Source organism: Galeopterus variegatus, unplaced genomic scaffold (assembly GCF_000696425.1).
Source record: "Galeopterus variegatus unplaced genomic scaffold, G_variegatus-3.0.2 Scaffold4928, whole genome shotgun sequence".
NCBI classification, from domain to species: domain Eukaryota; kingdom Metazoa; phylum Chordata; class Mammalia; order Dermoptera; family Cynocephalidae; genus Galeopterus; species Galeopterus variegatus.
In genome coordinates, this window is record NW_007731039.1 from 63,785 (window position 1) to 89,247 (window position 25,463).

Consider the following 25,463-nt stretch of genomic DNA (forward strand, 5'->3'; position numbering starts at 1 on the left):
AATTTCCATGTATTCTAAATATTGGGAATAATTGCTTCTCTAGATGATTTAAATATCTTTTGATCATTACTTCCCCTTTTCCAAATATTGGGAATATAATTCTCTACAGTTGGACAAAACTAATCTAAACATTTCCATGCAGATATAGAAATACAGATGTTTGCTGGGCTGAAACTCATATTTTGGAATTGACATTACTTTTATAAGCTCATCACCATTTTATAAGGTGTAATAGGACTTAAGTAAAAATCTGTTCTTTTTATCTGACTTGTTATAATTCAGCTTATTCTATAAATTTAAGATTTTACTCTTAGCACCTAACATAAAATTAAGTTTTTTCTGGTTTCATAGCATTGATTCATGGCACTGTTTAGGGTAACTGGAAACAATTAAAATTAGGAAGACTATAACTAATGATCCACAAGGGAAGAAACATTGCATTTATATTCATAGTCATGTTCTAGAAGACAAGCTTTTCTCACAAAAATTCATAGCTAATCAGTGAAACATTTCATAAAATAAACAAGATTCAATTTAACCAATCCTAAATGGGATATTTCTATCAAAATCCCTCTCATTTGGGGCCCAATCACCTATTACTATGTGTTAGTAATAGGTGTGGGGGATCCCATGAATTCTTAGAGATTTTTCTCTTTAGAATTCTGTAGAAGAAAAAAATCAACTTGCCATCACCCTAAGTCCCATTTTAACACCATATTTTATGATTTCTCTATACTCTCTCCACAAGACACGTTGCTGATGTATAATAAAATTTTGATATGTTCATTTAGAATGAGTTCTATGAATACAAGGTTACTTAAAGAAATTCATGGAAAATGCAATTAAAACATAATATGAATCTTTCCATGAACGTTTTGAAGACTCCTCATATGTGTTTTTACTCTTAAGTGAAATAGAACTTGAATGCTGAGAGTAATCTTTTCATTAAGGTTTATTTAAAATTAATAGCATATTGTTTGAAATTCTGAGGGCAGGGAGGTTAGTTCAGTTTGTAACGAGTGCCACCTTGTAACACCAAGGTCAAGGGTTTGGATCCCCGTACTGGCCAGCCACCAAAAAAAAAAAAAAAAATTCTGAAATTCTTGCAATACCAGATTATACAGTGCTAATTTGGTTCCTACAGTCACAGTGCCCTTTATATTTTTCAGCAGTGTAGAGTTTTACCAAGAATCTATTAGGTAAATCAGGTGGAAGAAAGCTATATGGTTAACATTGTTATCATTACACCTACTGTCTTGAACACTAAAAATAATTTATGTGCTAAGATGATTTTTTTTGCATGACATGGTACAATGAAAAATGGACTGCAGCAGGAGGTAGAAGATCTATGGCCCATTTCTAGCTCTGTCATTTATTAGCAGTATGACACTGAGCCAAGTTGTTTAATCTCTCTGCACCTCAGCATTTTTTTTTTCAGTAAAATAGGAATAGTTAAAAACTGCCCCATAAACCTCAAAGAAGGTTTGGAAAGATCAGGAAATACATTATATGGAAGGATATTATTAGTATTTTAAACTCTGACATTTTACCACCCTAACACTTTCCTACATCCTTCTTCTTTACTCTACCTTTTCCATAGGGATGAAAAAGGAAACCTTCCTTGTGAAGATCTCCGAGGACATATGGTGGGCAAGCCAGTGCATAAGGGATCTGAATCACCAAATTCATTTCTGGATCAGGAATATCGAAAGAGGTTTAATATTGTTGAAGAAGATACTGTCTTATATTGCTATGAATATGAAAAAGGAAGATCAAGTAGTCAAGGAAGACGAGAAAGCACCCCAACCTATGGTAAAATTTCTTCTATTATGTTTATATGAGGATATATGACTGGCATGGGAATCTTAATTTCCTTTCATAGACTTTTTGGTTGTGAGAAATACTTGACAGCTTTTGAATCTTTCTAATTGATCTGTGTCTGTCATGTGCTTCTGAGGTGAAATCTCAACAAGATGAGGCATAACATTAACCATGATTCTAGATTTTCCAAAGATAAGCAAGAATGTACTTCTTGTATGTTAGACGTTGCCAAATTGTAATGATTCAAGGGTTTTTTTTTTTCTTTTATTAAAAATGAATACTTACTGTTAATGTGACTTCTTTAAAATAAAATTATCTCCTTATTCTTCAGGGATTAAAAAAAATAAGCAGACTTTTCTGGGGAAAATCTTATCTCAGTTTTTGTATTATTTTAAAGAAGATAAAAAACTAATTTGACATTTGAGTGGAAGTGGATTTTAGATAGGATAGACATACTGTACTTAAGGCAAGGGTGGGACTAGAGTTACCGTATATTTAGGATTTTTTTTTTTATCTTTGACTCTTGTTTTTTCCATTCATGACCGAGAAAGTAATCTAGTCACAAATAGTTAAGATTGATACAGTGTATCTGAATGATTTGCTGATAAAGTTGCCTAAGGTTAAAGTAGTAAAGCCTGTAGTCCTATTGCAAGAATGAATGGATTTAATTGGAAGTCTGTGCTCCTCGCTTTCCAGTTTTCAAATTAATCATTTTCCATGAGGAGCTTATATTTTAGGGAAGGACAGGATCCCTACTGACTAGTCCAGACTTTATATATATATATATATATATATATATATATATATATATTTGTGTGTGTGTGTGTAAGTATATATTTTTTATTGAAGCATAATTAATTATACATATTTTGGGGGTATAGCATTGACAACCATCACCTGTGTACAACATGTGATGATTCAATCAATATCATTAGCATATTCATTATTACAAATTGTAATTATCCTTTGTGCTCTTTGCCCAGTATCTTCCCAATCCCCCATCCCTCCCCCCTCCCACCTATAGTAAACAGATTTGTTCTCTCCTGAAATTTCAACATATTATTGTGGTCTTTTCTTTCCTTCCTTCCCTCCTTCCTTCCTTCCTTCCCTCCTTCCTTCCTTCCTTCCCTCCTTCCTTCCTTCCTTCCCTCCTTCCTTCCTTCCTTCCCTCCTTCCTTCCTTCCTTCCCTCCTTCCTTCCTTCCTTCTTCCCTCTGTGCCTGGCCTATTTCACTTAACATAATTTTCTCCAAGTTCATCCATGTTGCTGTGAATGCTAGAATTTCATTATTTTTTGTGGCTGAGTAGTATTCCATTGTGTATATATACCACGTTTTCCTTATCCAGTTGTCTGTTGACGGACATTTAGGTTGATTCCATATTTCAGCTATTGTAAATAGAGCTGCAATGAACATGGTAGTGCAGGTATCCCTTTGGCATGATGATTTCCATTCCTTTGGCTATATACCCAGAATTTGGATTGCTGGATCATATGGTGTTTCTATCTGTAGTTTGAGGAAGCTCCATATTGTTTTCCATAATGGCTGTGCTACTTTACAGTCCCACCAACAGTGTAGAAAAATTCCCCTTTCTCCACATCCTTGCCAGCATTTGTTATTCTGTCTTTTTAATAATGGCCAGTCTAACTGGAGTGAGATGATATCTCAAAGTAGTTTTGATTTGCATTTCCCTGATGATTAGTGATGTTGAGCATTTTTTCATATATCTGTTGGCCATTTGCGTGTCTTTTTTTTTTTTTTTTTTTTTTTAAAGATGACCGGTAAGGGGATCTTAACCCTTGACTTGGTGTTGTCAGCACCACGCTCAGCCAGTGAGCGAACCGGCCATCCCTATGTGGGATCCGAACCCGGGGCCTTGGTGTTATCAGCACCGCACTCTCCCGAGTGAGCCACGGGCTGGCCCCATTTGCGTGTCTTGATTAGTCCAAACTTGACCAATGAAAGCTGAGCAGAAGGAAAGTTGTTTTTAACTCTTCCTTTTTACTTGCCTCCCTCACTTGTCTGCCATGGACCCTACACCTTCTCCGTTGGTCCTAAAAGAGAAGTCATCACATACCTTCTTATACATGTCTTATTACCTTACAGCTCTTTGATAATAATTATCTATGAAAAGTTTTGCCCAAAATTATCCTAAATAATAGGGACCATATTTATCTTACATTGTTCTATTCTCTGTACTTGTGGGGTTTTTTTATTATAAGAATGATATTTTATAGCATAACTTCTGAATTACACTACTCTGGTGGCACTTATCTTGAGCTGTCTTATATTTAAGATATTTTCACCTTTGCTTTTCTCCCCTATTAGATTGTAAACCTGCAGTAATAGAATCCTGCCATCTTTGTTATCCCTACCCCTGCCTGATGAGATAATATAAAATTTTTATTTTTATTCACTTATTCCACTAGTACTTATTGACTACCTGTTATTGGATAGGCAATAATATATATCATCTTTTTTCTTATGTCCCTTAATTTTCTGGCTATGTTGTACTTATGTTGAGGTAGATAATGTTTTATTTAAGAGGAAATTATAGTCACCAAATGAAGTAATTGATTGATTACTCATGACTTTATAAAAAAAAATGTTTATTGTATTCTTACTTGAATAGCTATAAATTTTTAATCCCTTCAGATTAGCACCTAGTGCCATCATGTTCCACAAATATCTCACCCAATATAATAGAATACTTTTTAAATTTTAGAAAATTTAGATAGCCTATAGATACTTGACATATTTTTGTGAACAACATAGGAGAAAAGAAATGTATACATTCATAAAAGAGGGAGAAAGAAGTAAGCAAAGTTCTTTTCTAAACTTTTGAACCTGAAACAAATATGAATACAGTCTTACTATACAAAGGTACTTCAAAAGGTCCATGGAAAAATAGAATTAAAAGATAATACAAATCTTTCCATGAACTTTTTGAAACATTCTCTTATAGCCTTCAGTATAGATACTTATAGCTACTTTAGTGGTGATTCTCTGGTACAGCCATCAGGTATATTAATATTTGTTGTATACATAAAGTCAGCCAGGCACTGGGGATATAAGGGTCGATAAAACATAAATCCTACCTGTAAGGCAGTCATAACCCAGCGGTAAGAAATAAATAAAGAGGTGCATTGTAGTCACTTCAGGTAAGTAGGAAGGTGTACACATAGTGCTGTAGTAGTCTAGGAAATGAAGCCCCATAGTCTGCCTGGGAAGTCAAGTAAGTAGATTTGATATTTATGCTGGGTTTTAAATGATAAACAGTCATCATCTGGGGTTTCTAAATGCTAGTCATCCCCACCAAATACCTGCCTGGCACCTTCTCAAACCTGGATCTGAGATCTGAAGATCTGTAGAAATCTCTCAGCCCAGACCCTAAAGCCCCAATACAAATGACTTCAAACCTTCATAAACAATAATCAATGACAACTTCTTTAACTTATAAAATAGTCCTATTACGCCGACCCCCAAGCATGACAATATTCTCTTGTATTTGAAAATAATGAAAATATATGATCTTGCTGAAATATATTGCAAAAGACTAAAATACAAAAAAGTTCACGTTTAATATATTCTGGAAATGTTAGTAATTTACTTCTTAGCACTAGTGTGATACCTTAAAATGCAGTGTATAAGTCCTTTATCCTTAGAGTATTCAATTAAGTTCTTAGTCAAAAATACCATTATCTTGAAGTATATGAATTTAATCACCATTACTCTCCTATTGACTTCCCAGATTGCCTGTTTACTCAGATTATAGTTAGGATTATAAGAGTCTAGGTAAGATTTTGAGAAGCAAAAGAGAGACATGACACAGTTCCTAGTATGTGCTTTTCGTTGGATATGTATGTACTTGCTATATTCTCTAAATACATTCATATTTTAAAGTTAGATATATAAGAGAAAAAATAACTAGTGAAGCTCTGTTATTAAACACAGTGACAAAGAAACACAGATGAAAAACATTTGAAAATAAAGTATATTGTTTAACCAAGGTTCTCATTTCATGTCATGGACCCTGTCTAGTTGTTGATAAGAGTGAGTTAAAAGAAGTACAGTTATTTGCCCTAAGCAATTAAATAAGTGCAGTATGAACAGACAGTAAATGGCCATTCTAGAAAATAAGTAAATTGTAACTGTTGAGCTTTTATGTATGCTAAGCACTGTTCTAAGCATTTAAAAAGCATTAACTCATTTAATTCTCACAACAACCCTATGAGGTATATACTAATAAAATCCTTATTTTACAAATGAGAAATCTGAAATGCAGAGAGGTTAAATAACTTACCCAACTAGTAGATGGCTGAGCTGGGATTAAGTACCCATGGACCTTTTTTTGACCCTACTACCAGTAGTATTGGCTGGCTAAATGTGATGAAAATAATTTTCTAAATTGTAGGACAATATTTCCAAAAACTGCATTACTCCTTCCTTCCAAATTCAAGAATTTGATTTCAGGCAAGCAGAACTAGGTCTGATGTTGTATGTTCTTGTGTATGTTGTTTTATATTTACTAGCACTACAATGAGCATGCATTTACATAGACATGGCCCTGACAGATCTTAGGAAAAGACCACCAAATAGAGGGGTAAAATGAGCAACAGTGTGTTATGTCTTTTTTTTTAAATCAGAGAGCTTGAAATAGGTTTTGCTTTCCTAAAAAGATTAACAAGAATAATTTCTGGAAACACAAGATACCAGTAGGGAAAGCAACCTAGATTAGTGGTTACTAGTACTGGCTGTAGCATCAGCTATACTTGATAATTCTGTCTGCCATCTAATTATTCCAATGTGACCTTGGAGATGTCACTCTAAGCCTCAGTTTTTTTTATTTGCTAAATGAAGATGATGATATCTGCCTCATGGAGTTTTTATGAGAATTTAATGACAATTCATTGTAAATTACCTTAGTGCCCACTGTGTTAGGTAATTATTTTCATTATTGTCATTATTACATAGAACCTTATTTTTTATTGTTTTAATTTATCACCATACAATGTAGTTGATTTTCGTGTCCCTTTACCGATTCCTCTTCCCCCCACCTTCCTCCTCCCACCCATCAACATCATATCTGTTCACTCATATTAAGAAGTTCAAGGAATTGCTGTGATTGTTCTGTCTTCTTCCCCACCCCAACCCTGCACCGTTTGTTTGTAAATTTACTTATTTATTTATTTTTAACTCCCACAAATAAGCGAGAACATTTACATAGAAACTTTAATGTGAAGATAGAAAGGGTGGGGGGAGATAGCATTAAATCAATTTAACTATTTGATCTCATCTCAGATTTCAAAGGCAAAGGTTCAAATTTGATGAGATCAGTTGCTTGGCAACTTTTCAAAATGGTAATATTTCCCATCAGCTTTCCCTTTTCGCTGTTCACAGACTCCTTGTCCTTACTATTCCATCATAGAACATTCTATGTATAGAAACCGGCTAAAAGGTAGACACAGTTGGCTGAGTCCCTTTGTGGCAATGAGTGGTCATAGTTTATAAGAGTAGAAGGAAAACATATTTGTCACTATCATGGAACAGTATTGATTTAAAGATAGGAATGCTGACCTTTTCTGACTTATTGAAAGTTCCATCACCTCACAAAAAGCACATGAATGAATTCCAAGTTGGTATTTGAGAAATGCCCCTCATGAATGTTATTTGTATGTATTTGTGCATTGAGGAAAATTAATTCCTATAACATCATACCTGAGTGTTTTCCACTCAAGTAGTCGAGACAAGAGAAAACCGAATATCATGTCCCTTTTATCCACATGACTAGCAGCAAATACCTTGAATGACTTACAGCTGCATGATGAAGGGCCTATGGGCAATGACATCATAAACTCGATTTTATCAGTGTGAAGTGAGGATAATGTCTGTAGGTTCCAGAGTCTCCTATCATACTTCAACATTGCCTTTCTCCTTGTCTTACAAATTCATTCTATCTTTTGGGCAGTTAAATTAGAATTAATAGCATTATTTCAAACATTTCTTAAAGGATCAAATACATACAATACTTTTACGCTTCTTTTATTTCCAAATACAAGCCTGCTCTCTTTCCTGTGATTTTTGAATATAAATAATCATTCACAGCAGGTAAGAGTGCAGCTGTCACTCATCAGCTATTGTAGAAAGAAAAGAAAATGGGATTCTAACTACAGGAAATTTCTGTGTTCATGTAAACTGTACCATTTTCAAAGAAGAAATAACCATAGAAATTAGTGAATAAAAAATGCAGAAATATGAGATGTTCACTATACTCATAGAAAGTCTTATTGATTTGGAGTTATTTAATGAATTTCATAAAGACTACATGTTGGTTAGCTTCACAAAATAATTTTGAGCATTAAGCTGATGGTGATAAGAGGCCATGTAATTGGTGGAAAAGCAGTTCAATATTTTGACATAGAAATAGAAAATAGACTGTTCCTAATGTAAAAATTAGAGTAATCACCTAGGGAAGGCACTCTTCCTGAATTTGTACAATTTTACTGATGGAAGTACAAGACCATGAGTTTTGAGGTCAGATAAACCTAATTTTGGTGTCACAGCTTGGCCTTTAGTAGCCGATTGACCTTGAGTTTAAATGAGACTTACCTCCATATACTTTTGTTTCCTTATCTGTGAAAATGAAATAGCAGTACTGCTCATGGTGTTTTTATGAGGATTAAATGAGATAACATATGTGAAGTACTTAGCACAATTCTTGCCTCATATAAAGTTCTAAAGAAGTAATTCCTAGATAGTATAACATTATTGCTGCTCATAATTAAAAATGTCCCAAAGACTGTCAAGTACTGAAAGATCAAATAAGCACTTTCTCCTCTCCTGTAGAGGGACTTAGTAAAGGGCAAAAAGGCTAGACGTATTCCCTCATGTTTGGCCCCTCTACCAAGCCAATAATTAGCCATTTAAATTATAGCAGTTAAAAGAAATATGAATAGAGCTTTCTGGTTTCTTTTGGTTTGGTTTTACAAACCAAAGTAGAAGGAAGAGCATTCAAATAGCTAATAACACTGCAAACTGCTTTTATCCAAGTCTTCTTAAGCTCCACTTTAAAAATCATCAGCTCAGGGCCAGCCCGTGGCTCACTCTGGAGAGTGTGGTGCTGATAACACCAAGACCACGGGTTCGGATCCTATATAGGGACGGCCGGTTAGCTCACTGGCTGAGCGTGGTACTCACAACACTAAGCCAAGGGTTGAGATCCCCTTAACGGTCATCTTTAAAAAAAAAAAATCATCAGCTCATATGCTGAGCCAGAAGGGTCCAGTTACAAGCTCTCAGCGTCAGAAATCTGAGAACAATTCAGACCCACACCATTTCTAAGTTTTAGATAAACTAAGAAAAAAAGGGGGGGGGGAGGAGAAAATAATCTGTAAAATAAAGTAGTGGAGACTCTTAAATGAAACCTAGGTAGAAAAGATCACTCTAAAAGAATTCAAGGTACTAGGTAAATGATAAAACAGATTAAGAATAAAAAACTTTTAATAAACTCCCAGGGTATGAATATGTTGATAAAATGGAAAGATTTGCAAACCAAATCAACAAAGGTGATGCAACTATCAGAGGAAAAAAGAAAATCTTCAAATGATTTAATCAACAGAAAGATATGAACTACATAAAATAGTGTTCTTCTTATGTTAGACAGAATGGGAAAGCCGAAAATAGAAACAGTGTAATTCAGTGATTCTCATCTTGGGTCAATATTTTCCCCCAGGGGACATTTGGCAATTTCTGGGAACATTTTGGTTGAGGGGTTGAGGAAGAGTGGCTATTGGCATCCAGTGAGTAGAGGACAAGGATGCTACTAAAAATCCTGCAGTGCACAGGACAGCTCCCAACAACAGGGAGTGATCTAGTCCAAAATATCAAGAGTACCATTGTTAGGAAATTCTGGCTAACTTAAAAATCAATTTACAGATGAATTGAATACAGAGACAGATACTAGAAAATCAAAGTCAGAGACCTTGTATGACACAGGACTGATTGCCTTATTTTTTTTTTAATTCAAAGAACCTGGGAAATTATTGCCCTGGAAAAATATACCTACATTTACTTACACTTAGCATATTCTCTAGGCAAAAGTAGTATTAGGTGGCGAATGTCTGATACTACCTATCCTGCCCTGTGGTAGAAAACATAATCGTGACATTCCCTGGAGCAGGAGGTGATATATTTGTCCCTAGTTGAAATCAGAATGAATTTTTCCCTATGGGAAAAAAAAATAGTGATAAATGACAGCTAGGTAAAATTTAAATAGAGCTGTTAGTATTAGCTTTCCAATCACAATGCATATGGCTTAAGTAATCCAGCATTTTCTTAATTATGTTCTTAAGATCACTAGTTCTGAAAGAGTCTGTAAAAGAAAGAGGTTATGTGGTTAAATATGTTTGGGAAGCTGTGCATATTTTATCCCCCTCTTGGAGATTAATAAATGTACATTAGCATACTAATAGCTATAAAATTCTTATTGAATTTGAGTTAATTTACTGTTTCCCAAATGTATTTGTACATCAAATGTTCTTTTGTTTCTTATTTTTGGTCACATGATACTAACTTCCCAATGGAACTGATATTTGATGGAATATATTTTGGAAAATGCTGAAATAGATTTTTGCAGCTCCTCTTAGAGACCCAAATACCAATGATAACATTTCTTTGTGTTTTAAGTTCCAAAAAGCTGACTTACAGATAAGCATTTGGAAAATTTTCTTTTCTTAAAGTTGAAGCCTACCTGGATGTTGGCTTGTTCAATGTCATCTTCATTCTCCATTTCTATCTTGCAGAAAGATGTAAATCATTTTCTAGAGTCAATCTTATTTGTGGTAAAAGTTCAAACTAAAATAATAAAAACGAACTAGAAAGATCAGTGCATGATGTTCTATACTCCAAGCTACTTGTGGAATTACTGATATCACTGCAAAACCATTTGCCAGAAATTATGAAGGAATTAGATCCCTGGGGATAGAAAATGTTAAGTGTTATCTCCAGTGTTAAGAAGAGATGACTAAAAGTTCTATATGATTACTTTAATGACTAGAGACATTAGAGCAATAATTAAAACAATATATAGCCAGTTAAAAGTGTACATATGACAACCTGGCATTGTTTTATAAGTAACACATCATGTCAACCCAATTTGTTTTCCATCGTTGTTAAGGCATTAGACTACAAAGTTGTATCCACAGTTTATGCTCTAATCCTCCATTATTTCTTCACATTGCCTTAAGAATATTTTTCAAGGGTTACAAACTGGCTGGGAGGGGCCGGCCCGGTGGCGCACTGGATAAGTGCGCCGCTTGGGAAGCACGGCGGCGCTCCCGCCCGAGGGTTCGGATCCCACATGCAGACCGGTTCCCGCTCACTGGCTGAGCGAGGTGCGGGAGCAATGCCGAGGCTTGCGATCCCGTTGCCGGTCCCCGGTCCGGTACGGGGGCAACACTGAGGGTTGCGATCCGTTGCCGGACGTGGAAAAAGACAAAAGACAGAAGAAAAAAAAAAAGAAGTTAATGATTATCTGTATTTTGATTCATTAATTTTGTTCACCCTCACCTGTATTCACATCTCTTAAATATAAATAACAATTTTTATTTGAAATAGTTTTATTATTAAATCATTTTTGAAGAAAAATTAATTGGACTTTTTCATAATGCTGATCTTGAATAATTCATCACCAAGGCATTTTGATATAGTGAACGGAGCACTGGGACAGGAACTTGAAAGTCTTTATTCATAGTACAATTCCAACACTGATTATCTGTAAAATTTTAAGACATGAGCTTTGGTGCATCTTAAGTTTTTCATCTCTACCTTTCTTGCTAGCTTCACTAATATGATCTCTAATAGAAAAATATGTGGAAGGAATTGTAAAGTTATTTGTTTAAATAAAATGTCATTTATTTTGTGATAAATCTTCAGTTGATGATCTTAATCATTGTCTTTTTCACCTTTCATGAGAAAAGATGACTGTCTTCCATATGTTGATAGGATTTTCAAGATACTGCTTTACCAAAATTTTTAAAAAATAGATTGTTTTAATTTGCAGATCTTTAACTTGAGAACTGCATGCTTTTAACCAAATAGTATTTGCATGCCTGTGCAGTCTTTTTTATCCACATCTATATTAATGCTGGGTGCAGCAAGGGGCCAAAGTATTTTAGCATAGCTCATTTTATACCCAGCAAATCCTGCAGAGGAGGACCTAGAACTCTTTTGCCACTTAGTATTTAGACCATGCGAATCCTTCCTCATTCCTGCAATACCCTTCTAATGTAGAGGAATTGTCTATATGCACAGGGGCGACATTTCAACTAAGAAAACCCTGTCTTTCTGAACTCCAGTGTGTATAGCTTGTTCCTTGCCTTGGTAGAATATTTACAAAAGGCAGTTTGATTCAAAATATAATTAGCATTGGAATCAAGTGTTACAGATGCCATATAATTTTTTGACACAGTTGAGTATTTTCTCCTTCAACAATTCTTTTATGTTACTCCTCATTTAAAGTATAGATCACTTTTAGAAAGTAGCTTATTCTTGGAAGTGGGATTTTAATTGGCATTGTTCTCCATTAATGAAACTGAAAAGATGTCAAGTTAACAATTCAAAGTTTGTATTTGATTTGTATTATTTATAAGTCATTAAAACCAATGCTTAAATAATCATCCCATTGAAATGTTTACAAACCAATTTTTTTCCAAGCTCTTTTATCCAAAAATGAAATTTTAAAAATATGGCCCTAAAAATAAAGTGTTCATTCTTACTTATTTTATTGGATCCAGACATGTAACCATTATTCTTAAGAAAATTGCTGACTTTCTATTTAATTCAGTTTTACTTTGTAAATGTGTGATTCTCGACCTTAAATAACCTCAGGATGTTTTCCTAGAATTGCAGTCAACCATCTGAAAGTAATTTTTCTGTCTGGTATGTGGGGTGTTGGATGGGTGTATGTGGCAAGTTTATAGCTTAACTATTCCTTACTATAATCATTATCATCAAGATATTGGCTAAAATATTCAGAGCAGATGTGTGTATGTATATACTTTTTCTCAGACTCTAGAGAAAGCCTTTTTGTGAACATTAAAGGCTATGTCAGACTTATGGAGAAATTTCTCTGCTGTTTTTTTTTAAAACTTTTAGCAAGTGTGAGAGAGAAAATTGCTTCTCAGGTGCTGTTTATTACCCTGAAACTTAATGATTTTAGCATGTTTTAAGCAAGAGTGGGGCGGGGGGGCGGAGAAGGTAATACAATTGAAAAAATTAGCAATTTAGTGGTGTTTCAACAGAATTGTGGGTAGCTTAATATGGGAATGTCTCTAGATAAGAAATCAAGAGACAGGACTTCTAGTTCTGACTTAATTACCAAACACTTCTGTAAGGCTCAATTTGTTAGAAAAACAAAGAGGGTTGGTTAGTATGACATACTGCCTTAGAAGGAAGGGGAAGGAAACTGTGAAAATAGCAACCAATGGTATAGCGTGGATCCTTTGTGGTCCAATGTATGAGGAAAGACACTCATTTACTTTCTTAACAACCAGTCAGTTACAAATATAAAGAAGGCACTATATTTAAAACACTATACTAAGTGGTGGAGATACCACAGTTAACCACAGAGAAATGTGTCTTCCCTCATGAAATTTAAATTCAAGCAACTAATTTAATAAGTACTTATTTGACTATAATTGGCATGCTATGAAGAAGAACTTTGAGAGGAAATGAAAACAAATACAGAGAAAACTGACCTAGAAGAGAGGTAAAGGAGTGTGTCCCTGAGGAAATGACGTTTCTGCTTAGCTCTGAAGGATGCATGTGAATTTAGGAAGAGAGGAAAACCAGTGCCAGGTGAAGAAGGAGGAAGTAATTCTCCATGCCAAATGCTTCAAATAAATCAGAAAAGTCCAGGTCTCTGAGAATTGTCTGATGGATTTAGAAATATGTAGCCCCAAATGACCTTGACAATAGCACCTTTGGTGGAGTAGTAAGGGCAAGAGTTTAATTGGAGAAGGTTCAAGAGAGAGAAGAAAAGGAATTGGAAACTGAAAATATGACGAAGTTTTCTAGGAGTTTTTCTGTAAAGGAGAGCAGAGAAAAATATGGAGGTACCTGGGTAGGGATTTGTGGGGTAAAGAGAGTTGCATTTTATAAAAAGAAAAAAAAAAGAAAAGAAAAGATTGGCAAAATTACAGCATGTTTGTATGCTAATGGGAATGATTGAGTAGAAAGGGAAAAGTTGGAGAGAGAAGGGAGGATACCCTTCTGTAGGTCAAAGGGAATAGAATCCAGTGAATAACCCAGTAATTTGGGATCTCCCTAATGTCTAGCATCCTTTCATTCAAGCATTCAACAAAAATTCAGTGAATACCTGCTCTGGGTCGGTCTTTGCCAGGGACAGTCATAACAAAAATATGTTACTAAGACCTAGTTCCTGCCAAGAAGTAAAAAACCTCTAAACAGACAGATACAAAACAGTATAATAAGCATTATATATACCAAAGGCACCAGGAAAAATCTAAGGGAGCCCAGAGGAATAAACAGTTAACTCTGCCAAAGGGAATCATGTCATTTGTAATATCACCTAAAATGTTTTATTATCTAAGGTGAAATGGATTTATTTTCAAGCAATTCTGTGTGCTTGTATTGAAACATAACAATTTTGTGTTAAAATATAGTAATTTATATACATCATTATAAACCACTCCATTACTGTCTGTATTCTTAAAATTATATTTCGTGTTCCATCTGTGTTTAATTGCACCTAAATATAGTTCATAATTTTCAAAACAAAAAGCTACTTGCCATCAATTTCAAAATAAAATTCAAACAAAATCCAAAAATATTTATCTTTTATTGTCACTACATTTATTAGAATACAATAAGAAATACAGCGCACAATTCCTGCCTGTATGGAGATATCATTTAGAAAGCTCCAGATGTGCAACAACTATGAAAAGCCAAAGAATAAATAATGATTATACTGTGAGGCACTAGCACAGAGATATCACAAGACTTATCACAGGGAGTCAGATAAACTCTACAATTAATAAGTGATTTATACTTACAGGAATAAAATATCAAGATGAAATGGTCAGCAAAAATTTTTAAATAGGCTCTAGTACTCATTTTTCTTTACCATATTTTGACTATTCTTATTAATTTTCATTATGAATTAGTAACCTTAACTTTAACTTTACCACCTCAAAAACTAATGTATTGCTATATAAAAACACATCTTAAAATTTTTCAGATTATTTTTCAGAGATTTATGGTTTATTTCTGTACATTTACATAGGAAAAGGTCAGATGTATTTAATTTTACTAAATCAATTAATTTGTATTAAAGCCTTTAAAAGTCATATGAGCACAAAAATACTTTGCTGGTATTGATAATAGTGTATATTTTATTCAAGTCTAATTATGATGCTTATAGTACTTTTGTTTGGGGGGGGTTTGTTTTGTTTTGTTTAACCAACAGCACTACAGCATCAAACCATAAAGTTCTTTTTCCATTTGAACTTTACTGTCTTGCTAAATTAAAATGCTCCTATACCTGCAGTACTAAACATATCTCCAAGCTGCAATCAATGATCTGTGTATTTAGAATAAGAAATAATTTAAGTTATGGTCTGTTTTTTAGTCTGCCAAGGACTGCTGTTTATATAAGAATGTTACCTTGTGTTATTAGTTTAACTGTTTTATTAAGTCTGTTTCAATATTTTAGCACAATAAAAAACTTATAAAAGAAGCAATATTTATAAGCAGCATTACTTGTTTGTTATAACTAAACCAATAATATACTTATTTTTTTAAATATTAATTTTAATTTGCATTGCTAAATTTATAGTTTTACAACTAATAAAAGCACAACTTTGATGCTCTCCAAAAGTAAATTTTAATTAAGACTTTTTATGTCAGTTTTTTTTCCTAAGTCAATATATTTTTCTTCAATTGTGTGTTAGTAATATACAGTATAATTGTGTTTTAAAAATTACCCTTGTAAAAGTCAGTGTTAAAATTTTATGCAGAATTATTTCTATAGTTAATGATACAGCCAGACATATCAAGGGCTTAATTACATGCTTCAGTGACTTAGCTCGATTAGAATCTCAGAGATGACCCAAAATACAATCAATACAATTATGTATTTCATAGTATATGTGCGAAGTATGTTTCTTCTTGTTTTTGTGCACATATATTTGACTCCAAACAACCAATCAGTTCTTCAAAAAGTAGCAAAATAGTTTTTTCTTAATATGTAACATATAGAACAAGTAAAACAACTGCTTATTTATTGGATTTTTCACTTTTCAAAAGATTTTCTTGATGACATGTAGAGCTGTTAACTGCTTAAGTTTCAGTGCACATGCTGAAGTGGAGTTTATTTTCAAACCAGACTCTATTATTTATAAAGAAATAAGTTGTAGGTATTTTGAAAATATAGCATTCATAACATTGAAAATCTGGAGGACTGATTTTGCAGAACAGTGGAATAAAAAGGACAAAAGGAGACCTTTTCTCAAAATCTTACCCCATCCTTGATGAGCAGAGTATATTGACCTGGATCATCTCACCCAAATTCCCTCTGTGTAAAAGAGTAGAGATATATGCCATGAGAACTTTGGAATTCTAGGTGATCATTTACAGTCATTTGCACACCTTGAAAGGAAGCCATTAAATAAATACAACATTTGGGGGCTCATTAATAATTTTATCATGTCTACTTTATCCTCAGATTTTAAAAGAGCTTAGCAAAACATGCTAAGTAAACTATATCACTGTACATAAAAAGCCATAAGCTTGGTACATTTTCTTTAGGAATCTGTCTCCTAACAGATTTTTTTTAATAGAGTGATTATAAAAATTGATTATGAAATTTAACTGGGCAAGGAGGAAAGTCAAGAGGACAGAAGGTGACTGAGAGATACCGAGAAGTGGTAAAGATCGGTGAATTAAAGAAGGAAGGATTGTCAGACTTGTAGTGCTATGTGCTAGGAATACAGATGGTGGTAGTTGAAAAGTGAGATATTTGGAGGGAGTGCAGGCTTTGCAGATGAATGGGTGGAGGAGAGAACCACAAGAAAGTGAGAGAGGCTAGAATATCAGAGAGTTGATACTGAAGTCACCAAGAATTATGGCAGAAGTGATGTTGGAGTGCCTGCCAGGGTTTGAGTTCCGGTACTGTGCACTTACCAGCTGTGTGACCTTGGGCAAGTTACATAACCTGTCTCAGTTCCCTCATCTGGTAAGATGTAGGTAATTATAGTATATTTCTCATAATTATGAGAATTAATGATTTAATACTTATAAAACTCTTAGTATGTGACATATGGTAAATGATATATATGTGTTTGTATATTACCATGATCATCATAATCATGATTATTTTTATGATCCAGTCCTATGTGAGTGTCTGCTTTTCATTCATTCAAAAATTTTTAACCACTGTCTCACAACAACCATTGCTTTAGGTATCCTTTTAAAACTTTTGAATTGTTTTCTTTGGCTGTTTTGTACTTCAAGAATTTCAAGTTGAACAAAAATAATACACTGCAGCCTCACCAAAAAGGTATCCTTGAAGTCTTTCCTGAGTTCTCCTTGCTAAAGTAAAATGCTGTTTAGTAAGAATACAGACCCAGAGGGAAATGGGTCTGTATTCTTACTAAATAGTATTTTGCTTTAGCAAGGAGAACAGGCCAAGGAAGTTATTACTTGGATCTGTTACAGGCCAAGGCAGTGATTACTTATATCTGTAAACTAGACATGCTCACTGTAGCAAAAGAGATGCTTAGGGGCAGACCCAGCTATAGAGCATGGAAGAGAATCTAGCCATATTGCTGAGGCATAGTAGTATCCGAAATGTATGGTGATGGGAGTTAGGAGGCAGTAAATATAAGAAGTTGGCCTTGTGGTGTTCCAGAGTTAAAACAATGGGTAATGTCCTGGTAGTCAGGTTAAACACAAGGGGCTACCATCTTGGAGGTTGGCTATCCAGATAGATACTTAGGCATTAGGGAATAAGAAAGAGATCCAATTCTTGAAAATATAGTAGAATCACTGAAATAACCATCCTCTTTGTAAAGGACCATACTCTTAAAGTCTGGTACTCCTAAGAAAGCGAACCTAGGCTATTTATTATTCATAAAAAGTGCCTTAAGTTTGCATTATCACCTGGCCAATTGCCACAGGCAGTTTCACCTTCTGGCTCAAAACACACATTTTCTTCATCTACATAAATGCCAACCATAATGTTGCATAAGAGTGAGTGTGTTTTGTAGACTGTAGCTAAAAATCAGTGGAAGTTTGAGCTGACATGGGGAAGGAAAACAATGTGATGTGAACTTTGTTCTCTGTGTTTAGGCAAGCTACGACCTATATCTATGCCAGTGGAATATAATTGGGTGGGGGACTATGAAGATCCAAGTAAGATGAAGAGAGATAGTAGAAGAGGTAAGTGTTATAGAATTTCAGTGTAGGCCGGGTTGTTTGAACAACAAGCAGATTTAAATGTTCTTTAAATAGATTGTAATGGCTTCAGAGGAAAACTTACCATTTTATCATTGATTTTATTGTACAGCAAAACCAAGTTAAACCAACATTTGACTATCTTGACCTATTACAAAATAGATATCTTCCCTGAATGTCTTCTAAGGGATTCAGGGTAGATAAGTACAGTGTGAAAAATGAATATCTGATTGTGATCTGAAAGTTAATACTTGGATAACAAGGTCAGAAGTGTGAAACTGCATAAAAGAATTAAGTTCAGGGAATAGGAACATTTTGTCATCAGTCTCCATTGGTCCGCAATGCAACCACACTACTGTTGTATTGATACAGCCTCACAATGAGTATTGAAGCACATGGGTAAAAGCTAATGGAAACTGGGCCAGTGACTCTAATGAAAACCATATGGAAATGGGAAGAAAAAAAAAACTGCTTTGCTTTTTTTTCCTGTTCTGTTTGCTGTTCAGGGTTATGATTACATGGGGGGTGGGCTACTCTTGAAGTATCTACCAAAAGTAAATTTTTATGTTCGCTTATCCTGCAACTGAGGTGAGCAGTAAAGACAGCAACTGAAAGTCTCACTACTAAATGGGATTTGACTATGTGTGGATATGGTGGGCCCAGTGGGTCATGCTGCTACTTCCACTTTCTAAAGTAGAGAGCCATAAGGTTGTAGATGGAAAACAAAACACATCAAACAAAAAACTATTCATAGAACCTAAGATCACTAAGCTTCCTTCATGATATTTTTGACCTGTTTGCCTGTTATTTCTAGCCAGTGTACAGAATTTATTTCATTACCACATAAATCCACAGACCACATGGACAAGCAAGCATGAATACCAGCTTCATTAGTCTCCTTAACACTTGTTTTATGGAGTGAGCATTTCCAAAAATGTTGATAAATACAGGAACATTGATGGATTCTTATACATCTATGTATTCATTTCATTTTCCTAGCTTCAGTTTCTAATCTCATTTGTTTTATAGACTAAATCAAAAAAAGAAAGAGAAATGCTTATATGCCATCTCTCAGTCACCATTGTAGTGCTTCATATTATGGTGACATCTTGGGAGGAGAGCCATATGAAGTACTAAGTGCTGACTTTCAATTTAAGCATATATTTTATGAACTAAGTTTCATAATGTGGGCATTAACTTCTCCAAGTTAAAGTATACGATAGGCCAGTGTTTGTTATCAAGCTTTAGCAGAATTCTCCTGAGGGAGCTTGTTACAAATATTATGAGCCACACACCCAGAACTTCTGATTCAAGTTTTGTAGGTGATTCTGATGTAGTTGATCCAGAGATAAAAATTGGAGGATTAATTAATAGGCTATTTCTTATTGTCCTGTGATCCCAAGTAATCAATGTCTGCTACATTTTCACTACATATTTTATACATTAAATCAAGGTAAAGTTCTAAAATGAAATCTAATAGCACAATTAAGAAAAAATGGTTAAATGTGAGATATTTGCAGGATATTTGCATGTTTATATTGGTGTATTTTTCTCTTTTTATATAGAAAACTCTCTGCTTCGATATATGAGCAATGAAAAAATTGCTCAAGAAGAATACATGTTTCAGAGAAACAGCAAAAAAGACACAGGAAAGAAGTCAAAAAAGAAGGGCGATAAGAGTAATAGCCCAACTCACTATTCATTGCTACCTAGTTTGCAAATGGATGCATTGAGACAAGACATCATGGGCACTCCTGTGCCAGAGACCACACTATACCATGTAAGTAAAATTTCAGACTCTGATACAACTTTCATTGAGAGACTGGCAAATGACTCTTGGGTGAATTCCAGATTATTTTTATTCTATTGCTGGGTTTTCACAAAAGATTGTAACTTTAGGGCTTAGGACCTTAAAAAATGATGAACTATTGATTTGTTATTCAGTTCATATGTTCAGTGAGTTCGTATGTTGTGAAAAAGTTGGATTTTTAATGAAATAACTTAATATGCACAAAATGGATGGAGAATAATAATTAACCGACTAATCATCAGTGTGATAATACACAGTCAATGGATAGCTGTAAAATTCAACATTAAAGATAGAATTTTTAATATATTTATGATTCCATTTAAAAATTAGCATCTACTATGTGCTAGATATGATGTGTGGTGCTGGAAATAAAAATGGGAAGACATAGGACACCATTATACAGGGAGAAAGACATGCCAAGAGTCTCAGTATAATTTCACTGTTGCAATGGATGGTCACAGAAAAATGTAGGAGGAACATAGGAGAAGGAGAGCCTCAGACTTCATGGGAAATGAGAAAAGGCTTTAGAATGAAGAGCATTTAAGTGAAGCATGAAAGGTTAGTAGCAGGATTTTAGTGGGAAAGTATATGCAGGTACACTACAAATATGGAAGAATGTGGCATGTTCCAGGAATTTCATGTGGCTCAGAATTGCTGGTTCACTAAAAACTGAAGAAAATCATGTGAAGAAGGGCCATAGATGGGCCTGGAGATGTAGGCAGGAGTTAGATCAGGAATTTTATGATAAAGTGCTTAGGCTCTTTCCTGCAGTAATAAGAGAGCTATTGAATTTTGAGCTGTGGAGTTGCATGATCAGATTGGCCTGTTGGATCTCTGTAGTACAGTATATCAGCCAAGAGATTAAAGGCAGGGACGTTAAGTCCAGGCCAGATGGATGATGAAAAACTAGGACAATGGCTGCGTGGAGGCTGAGAATCTTGTTAGCCAAAACACTCAGTTCACAAAATCAATCCATTTTAGGCCATTTTGGTTAAAGGGAGTTTGTTGTGCCAATAGAACTATAGCTTCTTATTAGGAGCCCTTGAAAAACATGGACTACAAGTTTTTAAGTAATTTGAACAACTATTAGTGCTCACAGTTTCAAAAAAAATTAATCTCCCACTGCTGTAGAAGGTATTCCATCTAGATATACAAGGTTTGAAAGACTTAATAACTTATAAATGAGTAGTTCCTGAGTAAATCTCTCAAATCATCTACATAACTATTCTGTAGCTCTCTCATGAAACTAGAGCGTAGAAAAAAATTTCCCTTTATTTGCATTAGAGTGTCCTTAGCACTCCTGGGTGCCTCATAATACTTTCAAGCCTCTTCTCCAAGAGACTGGTGTACAGTCCAAAACCTGCTCCATTAAATGACTGACAAATCAAATTATTCTTTTTTCCACAGACATTTGAAGTCAGCCTGAAATCAATACTCTTAGCTATATGAAGGGGGCCACTTTTGTTATCACCACTAGTCAGAAGAGCTGTATGTATGAACACTGAGCTTCTTCTAGAGTCTGGTATCTCAGGCATAAGTAATAACTTGAACAAAGGTCTGAAGATGAGAGACAGCTGGCCTATTCAATAGGGAAATTGGTAGGGAGAAATAAGGCGGGAGAGGGAAGAAGAGGCCACTTCAACTCAGAGTGTATAAACTATTAAAGAGTTTGGATTTATCCTAAGAGGAATGGTGAGTCATTGAAGGCTCGTTTAAATACTCAGCCTGTTCCATTCTGTCATGCACATCCAGACAGGGATATACTGTGTGAGAAAGGAAAATAGAGAGATGAGGCTTGTGGATTTTGAGTTATGAACTTAGGGAAGACAGAAACAAATGAGTCAAATTGGTAATCATACATATTGTGAGTGTTGTCTGGGAGTATAAATGTTACCACCTTTCTGAAGGCATTGTTTAGTCATGTATATCAAGAACCCGGTCTAGAAACTTCACTTCTATAAGTTTATTCTAAGAAAGAAATCTTTTGCTGATATGATCTTGCTATTAAACAGCTGTTACAGAGCATGAGTAGTTATTCAGCATGATCTACTGCTGGGACTACAGAATATTGTAGATAGAATTGGTTGGACCTTAGAAGCAAAACAACATACACTTAAGTGACAGCTTCTTATATTTCACAGGAATTCTTGTGTTTTTTGTCGTTGTTTTTGTTTGTTTGTTATCAGTTTGTACACTATTTTAAAATGAAAGGATTTTTCCCTTATGTTAAATTTTCCTAAAAACACATGATCAATATCAGTGTATAATCTAATCACCTTCATAGGGAACCACTAATCTTCATTTTTTTTAAAGAGCATGACTTTATTTTACCTACTCACTGATTATCTGTCTGAAAATGTGGAAGTTGTTAGCTGCCAAAGCCCTCATCTAACCTGAGAGCACATGAAGAAAAGACAGACACTGTGTGTGTGTGTGTGTGTGTGTGTATGTGTGTGTGTGTGTGTAAGGGAGAGAGAAATTCAGATATAGTGAGAAAGTCTTAAGATAAAGAATGAATTGTTCTGAAGCTCATCTTTTAATCTTGTAGGACTTTATTTTTCCTTAATATTATATGCATGTGACAACTTGCTCTCATATTAAAGCTGCTAAACTAAATGCATACACAAAATAATTATTTATTTTAAATCTACATGCTGAGATACCAGAACAAGTAAAATTTGATTATGGATCCAGGCAGCATGCAGGTATAATTTCATAAACTGAATAATGTGATTTTACATGGTTTATTAAAAACAGATTTTGAGTAGGTGTTCAAAAATCTAGATAATTCCTTTCATAACATTTCAACATTTGTGTGGCTAGTCTTAGTTTCTTAGGATATAACTGAAAACACTGAGTTGTTATTTTATTTCTAATAAGTATTTTTAGCCATTCTGGTCGTTGTGCGAGGTTTGATTTTTTGGTTTTTGGGTTTTTGTTGTTGTTGTTGTTGTTGTTGTTGTTGTTGTTTATGGAGGGAGGTGGAGAGCAGTTAAGCCATTTTTTATTTTTATTTTTTATTTAACAAGTAAATAGACATTACAAAACAGACACTATTCTAAGTACTTACAAATATTAACTCATTTAATCCTTATAACAACCCTATGAGGAAGACACTGGTGTTGTCCATATTTTACAGATTAGGAAGCTGAGGCACCTGGATTGAGTAAGTAGTTACATGGTGGGGCTGAGATTTGAACATCAGCAGTCTGGCTCTTAATATGCCATATTGCCCCTCAAAAAATAACATAACTTAGCAGAATCTTAACACTTTATTCTAGTAGTATCAACCACATGTAAGGCCCAGTCTAAGTGCTGTGGAATATACAAAGATTCATAGTAATATTGCCACTGCTGCTACTACTACTAATAGCTAACATTCACTAATTACTTACTAAGCTTCTATGTTAAGAACTTATTTACATTATCTCCTTGAATCCCCAGAATTACCCTATGAAGTTGGTATTATTATTATTTCTATTTCGCAGAACTGAAAGAAAAACATGCAGTTTATTTTATGCACAGCTATAAAGTAGCAATGTTGAGATATGAGTCCAAGAATTCTGACTCCAAAATTCACATCTTAGACAGATAAAGCCATTTCTGCTCATAGGGATTTTGCCACCTGTTAGGGAAGACATAGCTATTATTATCACAAAGATGGAAAATCTGCTATATTATCAGCATATAAACATTCACAATCAAATTTATCTGCAGTTACAAAGGTTGGTTTGTCTAACAGCTGCCTGACTTAGCTGCATTGTTTCAGGATCAAAGTAACTAAAATAAGAAGACAGTTAATTTTAGTGTCAAGGAAGAATCTCTGAGCTAACAGTGTTTATAACAACCAATTTCTCCCCATTTTGACTTTACTTATCCAAAAGATGGCCATAGTACAGCATGGCATGTTTCTTCTCATCAAGGTCATGTAGGACATTTAGATATCCTTTCTAAATATTATTGTATTCATTTTGTGTGCATTCTTTGACTCCTGTGGATGACTTGATTATTTCTAGAGCGTTAATGCCAAATTCATAGTAGCACTGGCAAAGCTCTACATGGGAACAGTCTGGGCTGTGAAAAGTGTCTCCCAGTGGGCCACTTCCCTAGAGCAATATTTATTTAAGTATGGGCCATCCTTGGCAAAAGGCCCTGATAGCTGAGGCTTGACCCAGAAATGGCAGTCCTTTCTTTGATTCTTATGGGTAAATAACACATAATTTCACACACTTTTTTCACTGATGACTTGATATTGCTTACTACTAACCTACTAAATGATTATTAAAGGTTACAAATTGAATAATCATAAAATAATATATTAGTAGAGTTAGCTGAATATTCTAGTTCAGTATTTTTCCAAGAAGCCTGGTATCCATGCAACACTGATAATGTAGTCATGTTCTTATTGCACAAGCATTTAGACTTCCATGGTTTTCAGGAGGAATTTTATATTGATGAATCATCAGGATTTTTTTAAAGTTACCTGTAGTTTTTAACTGCTGTTCTTTTTTCATTATAAATTATCATTAGACTTCATCATCACTTATCACTTTTAGTTTGTTTTAGGTTGCTTGCTTTATCCTCTGGTATGTAGTGATTCATACTTACCCACAATTTTCTAAGAATGATACTGTCAATCGTCCGTACCCAAAAATACTTAAGGAGTAATATTGCATTGGTATCACCTAGTTACTTTTTCCATTGGAAAGTGGGGACGGAGTGATAGATGGGCCCAAGGAGTCTGTTGGTCTGTCTTAGAGGGCCACAATCACTGTTGAGACCCACTGCCTTAGGTATAGATATATGGCTTAAAAAAGAAGAAAAGAAATCTTGGCTTTACCTTTTTATAAATATGAAAGTTTGTTGAATGCTAATTCATGAAGAAGTCTGGGAGAAAAGTTCATTTATATTTTCTGACCCATTTATACTAATAGTTCTTTTTTCATCCATACTTAGGAAGGATTTTCTTCTAAAAAATAAATCGACTATCAGCACCCCTGCTCCCATTTTCTTATTCACAAACTAGTGTGCTTATAATTGAACTGGATATACTAGAGGATTAAGAATAGAAATAATTTTGGTAGTTTGCGGATTCACAAATATAAACTTTCAGTTCCAGACAAAATAGAGTACACACATTCTATTTTCTTATTCTTACTAACCATAACCAAAAAGACCTGGACAAAATACATTAACTCACCTACAGGAAGGCTCTAAAAGGTGGAAAAAATAAGGTGGATAGGCTAGGGACCGCCAAGCCTGAGAAACAACCTAGTGGTGAGTTCTCGGGGTTTATTGTTTGTTTGTTTGTTTGTTTGTTTGCTGCCTATACAAGTATACACTGGCCCAGGTGCTAGAAAT

The 25,463-nt window shown here is 34.5% G+C and overlaps 1 protein-coding gene across 1 annotated transcript in view; it reads left to right on the top strand.

Moving 5' to 3' along the window:
- CNKSR2 (connector enhancer of kinase suppressor of Ras 2) overlaps window positions 1–25,463 on the top strand; it is a 155,077-nt gene that overhangs the window by 48,161 nt on the left and 81,453 nt on the right. The window contains exons 7-9 of the mRNA XM_008588624.1: window positions 1,601–1,812; window positions 18,188–18,277; window positions 19,858–20,072. Of these exons, the coding sequence (XP_008586846.1) occupies window positions 1,601–1,812; window positions 18,188–18,277; window positions 19,858–20,072 (517 nt within the window). The remainder of the gene's footprint in view (window positions 1–1,600; window positions 1,813–18,187; window positions 18,278–19,857; window positions 20,073–25,463) is intronic.